At 48.0% G+C, this 19589-nt stretch overlaps 1 protein-coding gene across 3 annotated transcripts; it reads left to right on the forward strand.

The window, feature by feature from the left end:
- The first annotated feature begins 10660 nt into the window (after positions 1–10660).
- On the forward strand, positions 10661–19412 carry ARHGDIB (Rho GDP dissociation inhibitor beta). 3 transcript variants are annotated; one of them, XM_085047516.1, is made up of 6 exons: positions 10661–10842; positions 14344–14532; positions 15115–15198; positions 16054–16130; positions 17629–17692; positions 18627–19412. In XM_085047516.1, the coding sequence occupies exons 2-6, from the start codon at positions 14355–14357 to the stop codon at positions 18824–18826; spliced, it is 603 nt and encodes a 200-aa protein (XP_084903642.1). In that variant the 5' UTR covers positions 10661–10842; positions 14344–14354; the 3' UTR covers positions 18827–19412. The 3 variants fall into 3 exon arrangements, with proteins under 3 accessions (XP_084903642.1, XP_084903650.1, XP_084903656.1); XM_085047524.1 differs by lacking the exon at positions 10661–10842 and adding an exon at positions 13667–13820; XM_085047530.1 differs by lacking the exon at positions 10661–10842 and adding an exon at positions 14207–14228.
- Positions 19413–19589: the final 177 nt, after the last annotated feature.

The raw sequence follows: 19589 nt of genomic DNA on the forward strand, positions 1-19589 counted from the left end.
CTTCTGAGAGGTGCTGCAGGGGTGAAGACACACCTTACAGCTGGGTCACATCTGGGTACCAGTAGTGCTGCTGCTGTGAGGGGCCCTTGCAGATAGAGCTCAGTCCATACCCCAACCCAACAAAACTCCATTCATGGTACTGCATATTATTTTATCAAGTATTTGGTATCCCCAATGTCTTTGAATAGCCTTTTGTAACTGGAAGATCAGTGTCAGAGATGTGGAAAGAATTGATGGAGTCTTAGGATGAAAAGAGAAGGTCCAGAGTCCTTCAAAAAGGTGCTGGAAGGTCATCCTCATCCTCAGCTGCAGCAGTACTTCAGTCATGGCCTGTAACTGTCTGGCTTGAGATATAACCACAAGGTTAACAATCCTCAGGGGCTCTTGGCTCTGGTGAAGCACCTCACACTTCCCCTTGCTGAGCATCCACCTCACAACGTGAGATCAGGGCTGGCAGGACTGAAAACAGTCCCAGAGAACAGAGAAGCACCAGAGCAACACGGGCAGAAGCAAACCAAAGTGTGGGTTTGTTTATGATGGATGGGGATTGTCTTTGGGTGAGGCTGGAGGAGGGGATTTTGGAGCAGCCATGCCAGCCAGGAGTGTGACTGTGTGTGAGCAAGAAGGGACAGTCCCCCACTGATGTGACAGACCCCGGCAGTGGTCACCAGTGCAGTGCTGCACTGGTGCTCAGTCCAACAGCTAAGGCCTCTGACCTTTCAAATGGCTGAAGTAAGACAAGATAAATCCTTCAGTGAGACTGTTAGCTTACATTAAAAAAATCAATAAGGTCCCAGCCCTTGAGTGGGCACTGAGAAGCTGGGAAGTAAATCCTGGATGCAGCTGAGGGGTTTTCAATCTAGCAGAGAAGGAGCAAACACACATTCCCATGCACTTAAGACAATCACACAGCTTTCAGAGGCTTGTGCAGTAATTTCTGGGTGCAGGAAAGAGGACGGGGGCAGCATCGTGTTGGCATCCTCTCTTCCCTGTGATGACTAGAGCTTGTATACAAATGTGTGGAGATTGATTGCACTCATCGTCTTCTGACAGCAGAAGTGGTTGCTGTGGGCAGGGACCTGCTTGTGTGGATATAAAGAGGTGCAGCCTGCTGGCAGCAGACTCACTCCCATCCCCGCTGCTCATTCCCATGCCTCCATCTGCTGCAGACAGGTTTCCAGGGGCTCCCCCTCCCCTTCTGCCTTCTCCTGTGTAGGTAAAGTTGCTGGGGAAATCAGCCCTACAGCCCTCCACTCCTCTTTCCTGAAGCTTAAAAATTTACATGTGTTCAGGCAGTTTGTTTTCAAAATACTCCCTTTGTTTTCCTGTTTTCCCAATGAAATCTGTCTCGTTTCTCTTTAACAAAAGTTGACTGTGGGAAAAAATTTCCATGGCGTCACATGAAGATATTTTTTTTACCACTGACAAAACGTGACAGAAACTCCCTAAAGGGCCCCACTTCTCATGTCCTTTCTTATCTCCCAGGATTATCCGGCCTCTCTCTCCATCCATCCTCTCTCTCTCCCTTCCCCTCAAAAGGTGAGTGGCATTTTCTTTGCAGAGATGTGGGTGCACAGCTTCTTCTCAGAGCAAGAAGCACCTGCTTCATGTTCATGCCTGGCTGCCACACCAGATGGATGACAAGTCCTGCCCAGGGACTGAGTACCCAACCCCTGTCCATCCCTGCCCAGGCTTTTCCTCCCCTGGTCCCAGGAAAGCCAATGCCAACTTTTTGATCAAAGCTGCCATTTGATCCAGACCAGAGCTGCACCAGAAACCCAGAAACCATGATGTCCAAGTGGTAGCAGCACAGTCCTTGTGGCCTCAAAGGAAAACTCATGAGCTTCATCACCTCTGGCCAGATTATACTCTATTCCAAGGAAATACTTGAAAAACATCTCCAAGGTTTCTGACCCTATTTATGAGCTGGTGTATCCATGGAAACAGTTATACCAGAAATAGCAGCTCACTTGAATGACAAAGAAAACACAAGTTTACAAGACAGTGATTTTTCCAGAGGCTGACTGAGCTCATGGGACTGTGGGAGGAAATCCCAGCTGAGGCACAGACTCAGGGATGCAGCTGATAAGGGCTGTGGTTGGTGTGGGCCACAATAACTTTTGAAACATATCTCTACAAGCTTGTGCCACATACTTGGGAGACTTTGTGCCTTACTGATAGAGATTTATCACTTGCCACAAAGATACACCTAACTGGAAGTGAGCAGAAGAATTAACCAGGCAGTAAAATGTTGGTTTCACTCCTGAAAACAGGCAGAAGGGCATCTGGATCCCTGGTGAGAGAACCATGGTAGGATCTGGATTTAGAATGAGATTGTCTATTGATTTTATGGAAGATCAATGAGGTTGTCATGTCAACAGCATTTTGGTGAGAAACTCAGTGCAGTAAGGCGCCTGGAAAGGAAGACTCACATGCTGTAATCCTCCTCCTGCAATGCCAATGAAGTTCCTAAGCTGCATGTTGTTTTTGCTAGTGAAAAAAAGAGAAACACATACAGTGGGTTGGGCTTTGCCTGGCACAGATATTTGGCTGTTTGAATACATGCAGATCAGTCCATCAAAGATGCAGAGAAGAAGGCATGCTAGTGGAGAGTTTTATCATTTTTCCTTCAGGAAATCACGCACAGTTTTGTTGGTGTCAGGATTAGGCATCAATTACAGCCTGCAATAAATGGGGTGTGCTGACTTTGGGAATCTGTGCCTGCTGCTGGATACAGAAGTTACATTCAGTGTCTCCAAGCTTAGCTTGCAGAAGAGCCTGATCCTGATATTAATTTCCACTCATGCCCAGGAGGCTTCTCTGGCAATGGGGCAGAGATTAAAGAGGCTGAGGTTGGTTTTTCCACTGCCAGGAAATCTCTGGAGGAGAAACTTTGAGAAAGGGTCCTTTGAGGAAATATAAATCAAAGTATAAGGTTCTGCTGAATTATCAGCAAAAAATTATCAACAATGGCCCTGTCTGTGCTACAAACTAGGCATTGGGGACATGACTAAGTCCCCAAGCTAAATGGCCATTGCCAAGGCTTCTTCAGGAAGAGTTAAGTCCCTGCTTTTCTCACTCAGTCAAGGGTGCTCTACTTGTGCAAGTCAGAACATCATTACAGGCCCCAGGCTTGCAGCCACAAATGCTTTAGGACATTCTGGAGCTTTTTATAGAAGATGATATAAAACCATGTAGTCTGTCCTACACTTCATTAGTTACCAGAGAGTTATATTTTCTTCTGAGTAGTGAGCCTGGCCTTTCTTGGAACAAATAATCAAGTCTTAGCATCTCACAGTCACAAGACTGCTATATTAGCATGATTTTAGTAACTTACAGAAACTCTTCCCTGACTGGCATAAGTAAATGGAAAACCAAAAGGAATCCTTTCTCTCTCCTTTTCTTTTTTTATTTTTTAAAATATCCCTTTTCACCATCAGATCTCAAAAGAGAGACCTACATTTTTATCATTCTTATTTGTAAATACAGAAGAGATGATGGAGAGAAAGTTCACAGACCTGCAGATGAGACTCAGCCAGGCAGGCATCTTGGCTGTGCAGCACAAAAAGCTCAGTAGTTTCTAACTGCTTTGTGATTCACTGTTTAAGAGCATCCCCATGCTCATGGCAAAGTTGTCCCATGAGAAAGCAGTATCATTAGTGAGCATCCTTTCTGTGCACTAACTTTGCTTGTTGTCTACATCCAGGCTGTTGCTAAAGACATAATAGGACTGAGTTTGTTAGATCATTTTAAAAATGCATCCTTTCTTTCTTGTTTTAACTCTGCCCACAATTCAAATATATGCTTTCTCATTTATAAGATTATTTATCTCCTGGATTACATTTACAGAGCAAGCTCAATATTAACACACTAAACCAAAATTTTACATTTTCCCCTTTTTTATCAAACCCAGGTAGCTAATCTGGTTATCTATTGTGACTGCCATAAATCAGAGCTTGTGGTTGCTCTTAAAAATGTACCTGAATCACACCGTTTCCACAGTATTGTCTCATGGGTCTTATTCAGATTTTTCTTTTCTCATAACTGATTCCTTCTGCAGGAATGACATGCCATGTACCTGTGAACAGTGATTAAATGGTACACTAGCACTCTCTAAAATGATCATACACTGAACTCAACAGAGAAGCAGTACTGCCTTGTTAAAAAAAGAAAAAAACATGTGTTTTTATTTAAGTAGAAATCAGACAGCTCCTTTTCTCATCTTCTTCTTTTTTTTTTTTTTTTTTTTTGTTAAATGATCGATTCTTTCTCCTTGGCAACCAGCAGCCCAATAAAGGAAGGCTCTTCTAAACATTTTGGTAAAATATTTCTTTCTTCTTCTTAAGGGGGCACATCTCTTCCCATGGCTTTCACACCATGCAACAGACATTTTCTTCTTTCCTCCTCCTACCCTATAAAAGCACTGCTGTGCAATCGCATTAAGTTCAGCCTTTTGCCACCATTATTATGATTTCTTTCTTGCAACAGTTGAGGCTTTCAGAGAGAAATGATTGCTTCTGGGGAGCATCTCATGCCCTCCTTGGGAACATTTGACTAATGGGCAGAGGAGGCAGCTCTTCCTGCTCCATTATCTTGTCCCTTGGGTTGCTGCTCACCTCCCAGACACACGGATGCTAAATGCTCTAGCTGCCATTTGATAGCAGATCCCTGGTGGGAATGATTGTGTGAGGGGAAAAGCCAGGGGATGAAAATCTGAATAAATTAAAAAAAAAAAATTCTCCTTTTATTGCTTAGGTGTACTACTAGTACTAAGCCTTCTGTTCTCCCCTCAGGATCTTGAACATGTGTAGAGTTTAATGTTATAGTGTTTGTTTGTTTGTTTGTTTTTTAATGACCTTTCACTGTCAGATTCCAACCTTTTTTTTTTTTTTTAATTTAGATCCTCTGCACTCTTGTTTTCCACTGGAGGTACACACCTCTACAAAGTGCTTCCTACTGGAATGCCACTAAGGATATTTCCATGCCAAGGACCTGGAACTGCAGCTTGCTTCCTGGTCCAGTCAAGCATCATAAACACATCCTAGACTAAATGAATTGTTTAGTAGTCATCATTGCACGTGGGGTGTGCACATGTTGTACAAAGGATGTTCTGACAGTTTTGTATACACAAAGATTTATTTGTGGCACACTGACAGCTGATGGCATACTTTGGCTGTAATGCTGAAAGTTATTTCTAGAAAGGAAAAGAAAATATAGGAAAGGGTGACAGAGAAAAAGGGGCATTTTCCCCCACTGGCCAGCTGTGAAGGGCAATGATAGGGTCTCATAGGAGTATCCCACTCTGAGATCTCTCTCCAATGTTGCAGGTGATGACAGATAAAATGAGCAGTCTGCTGATTTCTTGCCATGCTTTCCCTTAGCGTGGTATATTTTTCATCAAGACCCACTTAAACTCCCATGGGTTATTTCTGGTTGTGTTTCTATTAGATCTGGGAGGAGAATGCTCATCATGTGCAAACATTGCACATTCATTGCTTATGAAGCTTCTGTGAATATATAATATTGAATAACATTTAAATGTTATTTAAATAGCCATTGCCCCTTTTGTCGAGCACCACATTTGTTTTTCTCCTCTATATACTGAAGTCTATAACACAAGAGAGAAAGAAGGAGTGGGAGGAAGAGCAATTCTCACACCAGTTCTTCCACGAGGATGCACCATAATAACGCTGTGGGGGTTTACAGAGGCAGGGCTGGGAGAGCAATAGTATGGGAACAGCACAAGTGCAATAAAGCAAAAACGTTGCCACAGAGAGGCTGCTAATTACTGCCTCATGGCTTCAGAGAGAGGTTGTATTGCTGCAAGCAGCATGCCCTGAGCTACAGGCAAAGCACCAAGGTACATAAGGTACCTATGAGCTAGCCAAAGGCTGGACACAACCTGAAAAGAAGCCTTAAATTCCAGTATAAAACCAAGTTCCTTGTTGAGAGTAGTGTTTAGCACAGGAATGTCAGGGTGCAGCTGGCAAGGGAGATTTCCCAAGGTCAGCAGAGGAGGAGAGGATGCCACAGCTCTCTTAATTTAGTCCCAGCTTCAGTTCTGGCTGTTTCGGAGGAAAGTCACAACACAGGGAGGAATGCTTGAATAAATACCTCCTAACACCCTGCCTGGTGATCAGCTTAGAACTGAGATTTGATTACACTTGCTGAGATTTGACCTTACATAACCACCTGTTTTCTGAGAGGTCCTAAAATAATCCAGTCCTCTTAAATCCAGCTCTGGTGGGTGACTTCTCTAGGACACCTTCCCCTGCAGAACACTGATGTCTGCCATGGCATCTAGCGAGGGATGGAGACCAAAAGCTGCTCTCCTCCCTGCTAGGTTCTGGAGTGCAGGGGATGCAGAGAAGACACCCCTGCTCCCCGAGGACAGGGACCATCTTCCCCTCACCAAACCCTGTCCTCTCACGCAGCCCCTCCCACCCACTCAGCTCTCCCTCTCCCCTTCACTGAGCTGCTCTGTCCATCCTCAGCCTTTCCCAGGCTAGCCTCTGGAGGAAGCCGGCTCTGTTTTGCCCCTACCCTCTCATCCCCAACCAAATCCTTTTCCTTGCTCAGTCTTCCTGTTTCCCTTGCTCCCCCAGGGGATTTGAGTCATCCAGAAGTGACATGTGAAATCTTTGCACACCTTCAGGCTTGTGATGGGGGTTATGGGATTAGCACTTTAACAAGCCTGAAAGCTGCTTAGACAAGTATTAAATCTTCAATCTCTCCATCTTTCAAAGAAATCACTTCTGGAGCAGCAGGAGAGATGGGACACAGTCATGTTTTCAGGGGTCAGCTCTTCATTCAGCTGAGACCCCTCAAGTCTGGTGTCTGGATGGTTTGAAGGGATTCCCATGGGATTTGGGGTTGGGAAACTGAGTTGAACCCTTACCAGGGACTCAGTGTCAGCATCTCAAAGTGCCCTCTCTCTCCTTGCTCTCCATGCTGAACACTGGCTGCCTTGCCTGGCATTTTATCCAGCCTCCATCTCCTTCTTCCCTTCCCACCCCAAGGGCTGCACACTCCTTTGCAGCACTTTAGAAGGGGTGAGTAGCACCAAGTGAGAAGAAAACAGGCACCACCTCTCCTAGGCACAATAGGATCGACTTTAGGGTGCTGACTGTTAAACCAGCATGTTTTTAAAGTCCTGGGGCAACTCGTGCCTGTGTATGCCACTTAACTGGGGTTCAGAGAAGGCAGTGCTGGGATTACTGAAGAGCTGGTGGCACCTCGCTGTGCAGTGAATGCTCACCCATATGGCAGGGAAAAGTCTCGTGTCTGAGCTCCCTGACCTGTCACCTTCCCCTGTTCCCATCACCTCGTGACTGCCTCAGGACCGGATTACCTCCTCCCACCTCTGCAGGGAAGAGGATCTCTGCATGTAGTGAGGGACACCATGTGGGGACACCATCTAGGGGACACCCACGGCCAAAACTGACACTTACCTTGCAGGACCTGCTGACGTGAGTTTGCTGAACCGTGAGGTTGTCCTCCCAGCGTGTCACCTGTAGCATTCCTGGAGACTGTAAAAAGCTTGAAGAGGAGGCAAAACTCACGACAGTGACAGGATTGAGCAACGTTATTCATTAGAGAGAAATCTAAGTTAGTAACACTATGTACTGAGTTCAGTGAAAATGCAAATTAGAAGTTCCAAAACAAATCACCTTACAAGAGCAGCATTAAAATGTATTACTGTGTTGAGCCTCTTAAAATTATAAAAATGGATTCCCTACCTGGATGGAAATTTGTTTTTATTTTTCCCCTCAGAGCTTCCAGCCTAGGAAATTTCAACTCCAAATTAGACAGTTTTGGAAATTACAAGTAGGTGAAAATAATAGATTCTAACAGGCGAAATATTTCTGGATTAGTCATATCTAAAGGTCATAAAATAGCTCTGTTCCTCAAATGTGGCAACCTGTTCCACAGAAAATGGAGATGACATTTAGCAGCACAAAGCTGCAATGTACCACCATCGTAAAAAATTCAAATCCACAAATACTGGATACCTTATGGCAGCAATACAAATTCAGATAGAAAAAAAGATGCCTAATTTTTCAAAATCTTACTGTTTTAAAAAAAGTCAAGGTTTGTTGTTTCCAATAAGGTGCAACAGACATACATGACAATTGGGAATACAGGGTGTGTGGTTGAAGGATAAGTGTTTAAAATTTTGCATAAACTTTTTGAAATAAGCTTAGACACTAATGGTCGATCATACCTATTAATGTGGTCTTCCAATTGTACAAACAACTGTTACCAGCGGGGTAAAATTAAATAAGACCCAATCCTAAAATTTTAAGTAGAAAGTAGCATTTTCCAACTACAAACACATTTGAGATTTTACCATGTTTTTTGCAATAAAACAGGTACACGTTAGCTGCTGTCCCTGCCTCCTTCTGTCACAGACAAAAGAACTGCCTGGGGTTGGACACTGTCTGCCAAGAGGTGATCTTCATGGCATGGCATCAGTTTTTCAGAGACAAAATACTCGGTGGTAGAGATTTGCTTTTAGTGATGTTCTGCTCCATCGTGGTTCCAACCTTTCCTTTCATCCAGCAGAGCAGTGACGTGGTTCCCAGTGGGATGCTGGATACACTGACCCAAAGGATCATCAAAAGCCTGGCTTCTAAGCTCCCATCTGCTTGGCATGGTGCGATTCCAACATCTATAGCTCCTTCTCACACTGCTTACCAGGAAGATGAAGCACAGAGCAATTACAGGATGTCCCCATGATTACATACTGACTAATTTCTAATCTAGGAGTAAAATCTGTTTCCCCTGCATGCTAGGCAGATGAACTGATGTAGGCTGAGTGTACATACATATGGTGGCACACAGCTATACATCCCCACACCTTTATGCATATCTGTGGACAAACTGACCTTAATGTATGCTCACATGGGTTTAGAAATAGTGTGCAAATAGCTACACAATGCACCTGCAGTCTGGTGTTTAATTTAAAAGAAACCCACAAAAGAGACCAAGCTAATCTCAACTGTTCCTCCACAAGAATGATTGCAGTAACACTAGTTACAATTGCACTGTACACAGCTGCTAAAACCGAGGAAATTTCAAACCAAGCCATGAGTGAACCTCAACCCACACTTCCTCCCAGCTAAACTGTGTTCTGGTCTCCCAGTACAAACAGGGAAGCCTACTAAAATCAGAGAATGAGTCCAGATACCAAAGAAGCTGATGTACAAGACACAGGGGCTTCCTCAAAGCTTCCCATAGTTAACACATCCAACTTTCCACAGCTTTCCCAGGCCAGGACTGCTTACATGAACAATATGAGCTGCCATAAAGTGGCATTGTAGTTGAAAGAATTTACTTTATCCTTTCCCCATCCCTGTCCCACTCAGCCACTGGTGCTGGCATAAAGGTTTAGCCACATTTGTCCCTTATGAACAAGTATGGGGAAACCTATCTGGGTGGAAAACTCACTGGTATATACTTATGCATTTGCTTACATATTTTTTCCCTGGTACCATTTAAACTCATCTTGGTGCTGCATTCAAGTCAGTTCCCTTGTGCTGGCACAAGGAGAGGGTTAGTGCAGCTGTTAAAAACAGTGGCAGAGAATAAAACAATTTTTCTTGATGGTGAAGCTAATTCATGGAAGCTTAAAATGTTTCTGAGGTTATAGCTCCTGATAAATGGGAATCCATTGTCAGACAGACATATGCTCTGCTTGTCCCTTGAAATGCATGAGGCAAGAATCATCATGCCACCCATAGCCTAAAAGCAATGTCCGTCTGGAAAAATCAGTCCCCCTCTTCTGAGATCTGTTCATCCTTGAAGAAAAGCCCTTTTCCTCAGTTGTTTACAACCTTTGAGAATTTGTGTACAATGAACTTTTTTTAATGGACGTGTGGATCCGGGGCAGTGAATTTAAGCCCATTGGCAACAGATATGCTTTGCTTATTTTGCTTCTGTAAACGCATTAAGAGGAGTCTATCAGTCGTTGCAGGTCCAGATTTGTTGTTTGCAAACCAATGATCTAATTTGTTGCGCACTGAGGACGATGTACGTGAAGGATTTCTGTGACTGATGAACTAAGTGGGCACTCCATGAGTGGCAAAGAAAGAGGAAATCTGCTGATATTTCAGAAAGGAAGAGGTGTAAAATCTTTCTGATCATTTAAGCAACCCTGGGAAATGAGAGCTTGTTCTTCCCTAGGTAGCTGGTCTTGGAAACTGCTTGTGTGAGAACGGCTGGGAGTTGAACAATAAGCTGATTAAGTGCAGCAGGTAGCAGGAAAAATAAGGTTTATAATGACCTCCATTTGCAATACCCCTTCTCTTCCCACACATGCAGGAATACACAACCCGATTCTCCGCATATTTTAACCGGTATAAATCAGCGCCAATTTTCGAAACCGACCTTAATTACACCAGGAAAATAAACAAAACAAAAGCCCGGGGAGAACAACAAAGACATCACCCCGTGGCCCGCAGGCACAGCAGCCCTCCCCGAGAGCCCGCAGCCGCGCACGGCGAGCACTCCCGCGCCCCTGGCCGCGCTCCGCTCCGCAGACAAAGCCCTGCGCACCTCTGCGCAAAAAGAGCGCAGCGCAGCGCGGCGAGGCGCCGGGCGGGCGGGAGGGAGCGCAGACAAAGCGGGGCAGGAGCGCCGCAGCATGCGGGGCCGCGCAGGGCTTCCTCTGCGGGTGGGCTGCTGCTGCCGCGGCTCCTTCTTTTTTTTTTTTTCTCGCTGCGTGTGAGTGTTATTTTTTTTTTCCTCTCTTCACCAACTTCCTTCCTGCTCCAACTGCCAAAGCTCGGCGCTGAGCGCTGCCAGCACAGGAGGACCCCGGCCGCAGGCGCCGCTCCGCCGGTGAGTGCAGGGCAGCGGGGCAGGGCAGCGGGGCAGGAGCACCCCGGCCGGGAGCACCCCCGGCAGCTCCCCGCGCAACTTTGCGCCTTTGTTCGCCGCGCCTGGCGCCCGGTCTCGCCCGGGGAGACGGGCAGAGAGCCCTGCCTGCACCCGAGGGGGAAGTGAGGCTCCGCGCTGCGCTGGGGCGGAGGGGCAGGGAAGGAAAGATGCCCCCGGGATGGTGGCGAGGGTGTCCTGCGGGCTGCTAGCAGCGCTCCCCGGGCACCGCGCTGCTCTGCTGTCGCCGCACCCGGGGTTGGGATGGGGAGGGCAGGGCTGGGGGCGCTGCTGAGTGCGGTGCGTTTCTCCCCCATCGCGGAAAATTACTTCCTCCCTGCTAAGCCCGCTTCCTGGAGATAAGCCCTCGGCCAGGGGTTGCTTTGGAGGAGTGATGAGCAGACGGAGGGGAAGTAAAATGCTGCCTCTCTGACACGCGTTTTTGTGCCCCGTGGGGGCACAGGGGGGACCGGGAGGTGCCCACCATGCACCTTGTCGCTGTCCCCTCCTGCTGCAGGTGCGAGGGCAGCTGCCCACCCGCGGCACAGGCAGAGCCCAGCTGCGAGGCGCTCGCACCTCTCCTCGAGGCATGGTTCCTTCTTTGCCTCCTGCAGCCATCTCTCTCTAACAGGGATCCCTAACCCTCCTCCTGCCCTCTCCCTGCTGTTTCGTGTGTGCTGCCGGGCCTCAGAGGTGCAGGTGATGCAGGACTGCGGGCTTGGGCTGCAGAAAGGCAAGAAAAATGTGCCAAGGCAAGACAAAAATCACACAGATTTCTCCTTGCACAGAGCGATGTAGGGTTAATTTTCTCGTTTTAATGAGGCTCTTGGTCTGAATGGGGCACTCCATAGTAGCCCTTGGCCTGGGCAGTGGCACAGAAGCTCAGGAGCCCCGACAGCAACATGCTCTCTCTGGGGAGGCAGTGGTGCCTGAGCTCAGGAATGTGTCTCAGCTTGCAGAGGGGACCAGCTCCAAAGCTGGAGCACGTAGAGGCAGGAACTGCTGAAATGGGAGCTTTCCTCTTGGTCACCACCTGCCTTGGAATTTGGCAGGAAGGCAGTGCCAGGTCCATGGCTTGGGGAAAAATGCCAGAATTGTCTGATTGGTGCCATCCTGAGACGCCTGTGAGCCAGGGGTTGTTCATCCCAGACAGCCTGGCTGCTTCTCTTCCCTGCATGATCTTGCTGTTGGCACGGCAGGTTGTCTGTCCACCTTTCTGGGAGGTTTTCAGAATCTAAAAGCATTCCCCCCTCAAGTGAGCCACCCCCACGGGCTGGCAGGGACAGTCTCTGCGGCATGTGTGATGCAAAGGGAAGGCCTGAGGGATGAGGAGCAGCCAGCTGGTCCAGTCCTGACTCTGCCTTTCTCTGCATGTGGACAGAGATGTCTCTTTCCATCTCCTGTGTCTGTCCCTCTCCTGTGATAACCACAAGAGGTGGATGTGAAGGATGGGGGCAGGCAGACACTTCTGCTCTGGGCTTGCGTTGGTGGCAGATGTGAGCTGGTATTGTGAGAGAGCTCAGGACAATGCTCAGACCTGCAGCTGGAGCCCAGGTGGAAGGCAAGACTTGGCAGTGGCTGTCACAGCTCATCTTGCTGTGCTGAACATGGAATGGCACTGAGGGGATTGTGAGGCTTTCTGAGGTGACTGTGCTGGGGCCACAGAGTGGTGGGGCTTGTGTAATTGTTGCTTTCAGGAGGGAGCTGTTGTTTTCCTTTCTCTTGAGGACAAGCTCAAGGGCCTTTCCTACGGGCTTTTCCTATGGTATTTGGGTACTTCACACTCCTAGAGCTGGGCATGAGCTGAGCCAGGGTTATTCAGCTGCTAGGACCTACTTTTTTTCCCGTTTGGGTTAAGATTCCCTTTTATTTCCCATCTGCCCACTCTGCACTAGTTCCTCACTCACCACTTAATTGCAAAGTTGTCTTGCAATGGCCATTTCCCATTAGAATACCTGACCTAATCTTCTTGTTTGTATGCTGCTCAGTCATTCTCTGTCCCTCTGTAACATACCAACATACCACTCCTTGATTATTTTTCTTCCCTGCACTGGAATTGCTCTGGGAGGTCTGCCTATTACTGCCTATTACTCAGTGTTGCCTGATACCACTTGCTGATTCACCTCGAGCAGTTGTTTTTTTTTTTCTTTTTTTTTTTTTTTTGGTTTTTTTTGTATTTCCTTTCTGTTTTAATGAATGAAAAAACGATCCCCTTAGCTCCCAGTTTAACTTTTGGGAGCAGGGACAAATTTTAAGGCCACAGCTGCAGAGAAGGACAAATGATTTGTTTGGAAAATTGCAAATAAGCAAGCAAAAGGAAATTTTTTAGTGGAGACAGTCTCAAAGCATAAGTGGAAGTGAGCTGAACGATCTGTATAGCTTGACCAAATCCTCTTGCTGCCAAAGAGCAAGGAATGGCTTGGCCATTTGTGACAACTGCCTCTGTACCAGGGCACTGCTCTGTTTTTAAGCCTTTCTCTGAAGAGTGGGAAGGTGGCTAGGACTGTGTGGCTGGCTCCACGAGGCAGGCAGCTGACTGAGGGGGTCTGGCACAGCACTGCCCACCTCTCCTGCTTGTCTCCTGTTCCCCCATCCCATGCTCTGGCTGCCCACTAGTTGATGTTTCCCTGCCCTGGCTCCCATTTGGGGTGCCACCCAAGCAGTTGCGCTGCCCTTCTGCCATTCATCGCTGCGTATCCCAGTCGTGCTGACTGCAGCTCCAGCTGTCCTGCCTCTCCATGCCAAGGAGCCCCCTGGAGCAGCACGGTTGGGCATGGCTGTTCTGTGGTCACCAGCATGCTTCCTTCCTCAGTGGGAAGCGAGGAAGCTTCATGCCTGAAGCGAGCTGTTAGTGGGAAACACGGAATGCCAGCAGATAGACTATCCTGCCCGCTTCCTTGAGAGCTTCAGCTGACTTGCTAATCTAAGGAAGTGACTATCAGGTATTCAATCTTTCTAAGAAATGTGGCTTTTAACCCATGATGAGAGGGTGAGCGAAACATCTGTCCTTGGCTTTATTTGTGTATCTCAGCGCGTGGCAGTGGCTCTTTGTGCGAGATAGCTGGCGAGCACCGAAGCCTTGTAGGATGGCTTGTAATTGCAGGGTTGCCGGCCACAACTGTGCTGCAGAGGGGCTGTAAATCACTCTGGCTTCAGCCTCTGCTCCTGCACCTCCTCCCTGGGAGGGAAGAATGGTGTAGGTCTGCGTGTGCGCGTGGTGCCTGCAGGGAGAGAGGAGTGGGGGTAGAGGGGGATTGTGTTTGAGCCAGAATATCAGCACAGCAGTGTCGGGATTGCAGCCGATCGCCGTCGCCATTTGCCTGTAAGGGTCCTGCTGCCGTCAGCACTGGGTGGGTGCCTGCCTGTCAGGGGGACTGAGGCACGTTGTGCCCACAGTGAGTGTCCCCAGGGACCCTTCCCCCATCCAGAGCTATCTCACTGACTGCCCCCTCCTCTGTTACCCAGACCGAGTGACCATGACTGAGAAGACCCAAGAACCTCACGTGGAGGAAGATGATGATGAGCTGGATGGGAAACTCAATTACAAACCTCCTCCCCAGAAAACACTGCAGGAGCTGCAAGAGTTGGACAAGGATGATGAAAGCCTCGCTAAGTACAAGAAGTCCCTGCTGGGAGATGGACCTGTGGTAGTAGGTAGGCTGGGGCACACTGATGGGGAGGGACTGGGGAGATGTACTGCAACTGTGTGCTGTGGGGATGAGGCAAGGTTGCTTCAAAGAAGAGAGATCTTGTTTGACCATGGACATGCACTGCTTCTGCTGGAGGACTGGGGATGGGCAGGTAGAGAGATGTGTGTAAAGGAAGCACGGAAGATGCTCTGAGTATTAGGAGTTACAAAGGTTACTGAGGTGTGCTGGCATCAGAAAAAGACTTGTGGTGGGAAATGTGTGGGTCTTGGAGGACTTTTGAGGGGTTAGGAACATGAAGGGATCAGCCTGTGCTGAAAGATGGTCTTGTTGCTCAGAATGATCTTAAGAAGGAAGTTTTCTGTAGTGGAAAGACCTCCTCTGTGTGTTGGGATGGAGACCAGAGGGATCCATGTTGAAAGACTGGGGTAGATGTGTGGTCCTGCTGTGCTAAGGAAGCCTGTTGTTACTGGCTGTTTCGTGAAATGCAGTTTCTATGTGGGAAGGCATCCCTCTTTCTTCAGTGTCATTCTCAGATTGCATTTAATTTTGAGAGCTGACAGCTTTCCACTGACTTTCCTACCTGCAGACCCAACAGCTCCCAACGTGGTGGTCACCCGACTCACTCTGGTGTGTGACTCTGCTCCAGGACCCATCACTATGGACCTTACAGGTAGGCACAGGCTCTGCCCTTGGTCACAAAGGGGAACATGCAAAGGCCCTGCCATGCTCCAAGTTAAAAGAGAGTTTGTCCTTGGGATGCTACAGTGGGCTTTAAAGGAACTCTGAAGGTATCTTAGCCTTGTTTTGTATTTTAAGGTATATACATGAATAAAAAGGGAGATGTGACAGAGGAAAAGGTCGAGGGTCTTTTTCTCCATCTAGACTGCTCTAGCAGCTCCTGGGTTTGTCCTGCTGTCTCTGCTTACTTCCTTTCCATGAGACTTCATGAGCACAGGGGATGTGCATGCATTTGTGTAACAGGCTGTACTGAAACTTCAGAATCGAGCAGTTCTGCAGTTCCGGCTCCTGGGGACATGGGGAGAGAACCTTATATGGGCTTTTCTGCAGAGAGAGGAAGCTGGGCCTGGAGAGGCAGAGAAGCTTCCTGTTCACCCAAAACCACGCAGAGCCCTGCAGGGCCCAGGCAGCCTTCCAAACTGGGCAGGAGCTGTGAAACACTCTCCTCTCACCCAAGCCAGGGCTGGGCATGGATGGAGCATACACACACTCCTGCCTATGCTCAGCAACAAGTCTGTGCATAACCATCTTTATGTATATGTGCCCAGACCTGTGTTTGTTTCAGCATTGTCTTCTGTGGGCACAGACACATCTGTGCACCCAGGCATTTCTGTGTGTTTGGTCACACAGTGCAACCTTGAACAGACCTCTGCATACTCATTTTACAGGCATCATCCTTGAAGGGTTGCTCACCTCTGACAGCAACCCCACCCCTATCTTCCCCCCTGTGCATGGTCTGTTCTTGCTGTGATAGTCTCTAGCTGACGTCTCAATCCTCTCCTTGCAGGTGACCTCGAAGCACTCAAGAAAGAGACCTTCGTGTTAAAGGAAGGGGTGGAATACAGAGTTAAGATCCACTTCAGAGTGAGTTGTTTTCCTTCCAGTTTCTTCCTATCAGTTGCTGAGGCCAGTCAGTGGCAGTCCATCAGATAACTAGAGCTAGGCAGCATGCCTGCCCAAAAGCTGAGCACTTGTAAAGTTCCCCTAGCTTCAGGTGTTCTTCTACCCCAAAAGGGAATAGGTATTTCCAGGAAATTGCTTTTGCTTGCTCACCGCTTGCAGGAAGTTGATTTCTGCTTTCTCACACTGATAAAAAACAAGTGGTTTAAAAGCCAGATGGGTAGTTTTGGCTGAGTTTGGTTTTGCTTTTTAGCCACCGGAAAATCTTTGCTTCTCACTCTGTGGAAATGGTCAGGGAGGAGAAGAGAGAATGGCTATTCATGAAGTACTAATTCAGTCAGTATTACTGGGCTTAATGTACACATAAAAAAGATGTAATATTGTAGCATTTGGCTGAAGATACCTGAATTCTTCCAGGTCATGATGTATCCAAATGGGCTCATTTCTCCCTCATTGCCATTAACCAGTGTGTCAGCCATTTCTTCTGTTTACAGCTGAAAATGAAACTTGGCCGCGCTGCAGTGTGTATCCAGCACTGAATTTATAATCTCTGCAAATGCTTGCTTCAGAGCTGGGCTTGGAGGAGAAGGCAAAAAGGGAAGAAAGATAATTTTCCTGAGACAGACGAGGGAAGGTGTTAATATTGTGGGGTTCTTAGGTCAGATTTCCCTTTTTCTCTGAGGCTTGCTCTTTCAGAGATGAATGTCCCCCAATGCTCTGCCCCAAGACACCTCCAGCTCTCTTTTGTGCTATGAAATATTTCCGTCTGTATCTGTGCCCTGTTGACAGGAGATACCTGAAGCCAGACAGGTTGTTCTAACTCCCTCCCTCAGTTTCATGGTTTATAAGGGCTTGTACTGTGTGAATTCTACCCTGGGATGTAAAAGCATCTGTCCATCTTGTTTTCAGATTGAGTGGTGTACACTGCCAGAAGGCAGTGTATGCAGGACAGGAGAAGCAATGGATACATCCAAGCAATTAATGAGAGATTTGAGAAGAGATTATGAAAACTGTCCCTCTGTCTTTTGAGAAGAAACTTGCCAGCTCCCCATGGAGCTTAGAGGGCAGCTGGAAGTGTTCAGCTAATCTTGCCCACCCATTTGGGCTGAAGGGATGACTCTAGTTACCCATGTATGGTTTTCACCGTGAAAATTATTAATGGGGAACTCCCTGCTTCACTTTTCTTTGTCCTCATCAGCACATCTTGAGAACCTGACTGATGTGCTCCAGTCAGCTTCAAAGTTGGGCAAAGGGTGGGGAAGTGCAGGAGATGCACAGAGGATGCTGTAGGTCTCCTCAGGTACCTATGGAGAAGTTGTTTTAGGGACCTGTACAATGTGCCCTGTGCTGAGCCTCCCTGGAGTAGGGAGCCAAGATGGATATGTCCCTAAGGAGGGGGAAAATCATCAGATACAGAACCAAAACTCTTCTCTTGACACTTACTTCTGGTTACTTCTTGCAGGTAAACAGGGACATTGTGTCAGGACTGAAGTATGTGCAGCACACCTACCGGACAGGGGTGAAGGGTGAGTAAGAGCCCTGCATGCCCTGCACACCACCGCTCCTACCTGTGTGATCCCTCTTCTTGAAGTGTTCCTGCAGCTCTGGATTTGGACAGCTCTGGCTCCCTTGGCCCCAAGTCCCACCCTCTGCTAGCATGCAGCAGGTGACACTTTTCAGGAGAATGCATAGGTCTGCACTCTGCCTCACCCAGGACAACTGTTTCTTGTTTTGAGTGAACCCAGTATGAGCCAGCTCTGGTATCTGTATGCTACACCACTGTCTGCAGCAGCAGAGTCCACAGAGACTCTGCTCAGACAGGGCTTACCACAGATTTCCTCTCCATACAGAGCTCTTCTCCTCCCCTCCGCCCCCTGAGCAGTGGCTCAGCCTGTGTGGAGCTTCCCACCCTCTGAAAGCTCTTCAGAAGCCCTTTGGTAAAATTTGGACCTGCTTTATGAAGCAGACCCTGCTCTTCCCATCATGTGCAGGGCCCTGTATCTGCCCATGGGTTCTCCTCAGCACTGCTCTGCTTGGACAAGGAGGAGGAAAACCCCATTTTGCACACGCACATCTCACATGCATTTTCACATGCAACCACCTGTAAGGCTTCAGCATCCTGTTCAGCACACATAACTGGTGTGTTCTCACCAGGAAGGAGAAGCAGTGGGAAATCCAGGTAGATCTTGAGCCATACACTGGGTGTACTCACAGCCTTCTAGCAGCATGTACATATAAGTGTACAGACTGAGCTGCCTGTTCACCTGCCCATCCGTCCATGTTATCCTGCCAGTCATCCTTATGCTTCACTAACCCACTTTTTCCACTGATTCTGCTCTCCTTTGCTGACATGGACTGTCCCTTTCTCTCCCATCTCCTTTCTGTTCTTTTGCTCATGGCTTCTCTCCCTTATCATTCCCCATCTGAGGGGCTTATTCCCTGTGGATTGTTTTCTCCTAGTGGACAAAGCCACGTTCATGGTTGGCAGCTATGGGCCACGGCCAGAGGAGTACGAGTTCCTGACACCTGTTGAAGAGGCTCCCAAGGGCATGCTGGCTCGAGGCACCTATCACAACAAATCCTTCTTCACGGATGACGACAAGCACGACCATCTCACCTGGGAGTGGAACCTGTCCATCAAGAAGGAATGGACAGAATGAGTTCACCCAGTTTGCCTTCCCCCTTCCCATCCCCTTGCCTCCTGCACCAGTCTCCAGGTGGGCCATGCCCACCACTGCTCCTTCCTGCCAGCGTGGCTGGCCACAGCCCTGGCAGCCCTTCTCCTGGGTGCTGGGGCTCTGTGCCAGCCTTGGCTGACGCACAGCCCTGCCGGCGGCCTTTGCTGCTTCTTCTGATACACTGAAAATACCCCAACCGTTCTCGCCACACCCCACCGTGACACCATAATGGGTTAAATTGGGAAGCATCTCCCTCCCGCTCTCCCAGTACTTCCTCCTGTTGTCCCCATCTCTCCTCTACCAACTCCGGTCCCGGAAGTGCCTTTTCTAGGAAACAAGATCACCTGGCAGGGCGGACTGGTCCCTGGAAAATCCCTATCTTGAGTTACACTTGCCATGTGCGCTGACTCATTGTAAATGGTTACCTCCCGTGATGGTCTCCTGGTCTGTATCTGGTGCCCTACCCTGTTAAAATCCATCCTTGTGCAGGCAAAGCCAGTCAGGGGGAATGCAGCTAGATGCCGTAACAAGACTTCAGTGTCCAAGAATAAAACCAGTTTCTTTCTTCTTTTCTGCATGAGTGTCACATTCTTTTCTAGAGCACGTTTTTCAGTGATGTGTATGTGAAGAATGCATTATAGAAAGGCTGAAGAGCATATTTCAGCAGGGAAATAGCCCTCCTTCTTCAAAACATCAGCCTTACTCTATAAGCAAATTATTTCAGAACTGCTTCCTTCAGGGATTT

Source organism: Lichenostomus cassidix, chromosome 1Aa (assembly GCF_008360975.1).
Source record: "Lichenostomus cassidix isolate B80296 chromosome 1Aa, HeHo_3.0, whole genome shotgun sequence".
Classification (NCBI taxonomy): domain Eukaryota; kingdom Metazoa; phylum Chordata; class Aves; order Passeriformes; family Meliphagidae; genus Lichenostomus; species Lichenostomus cassidix.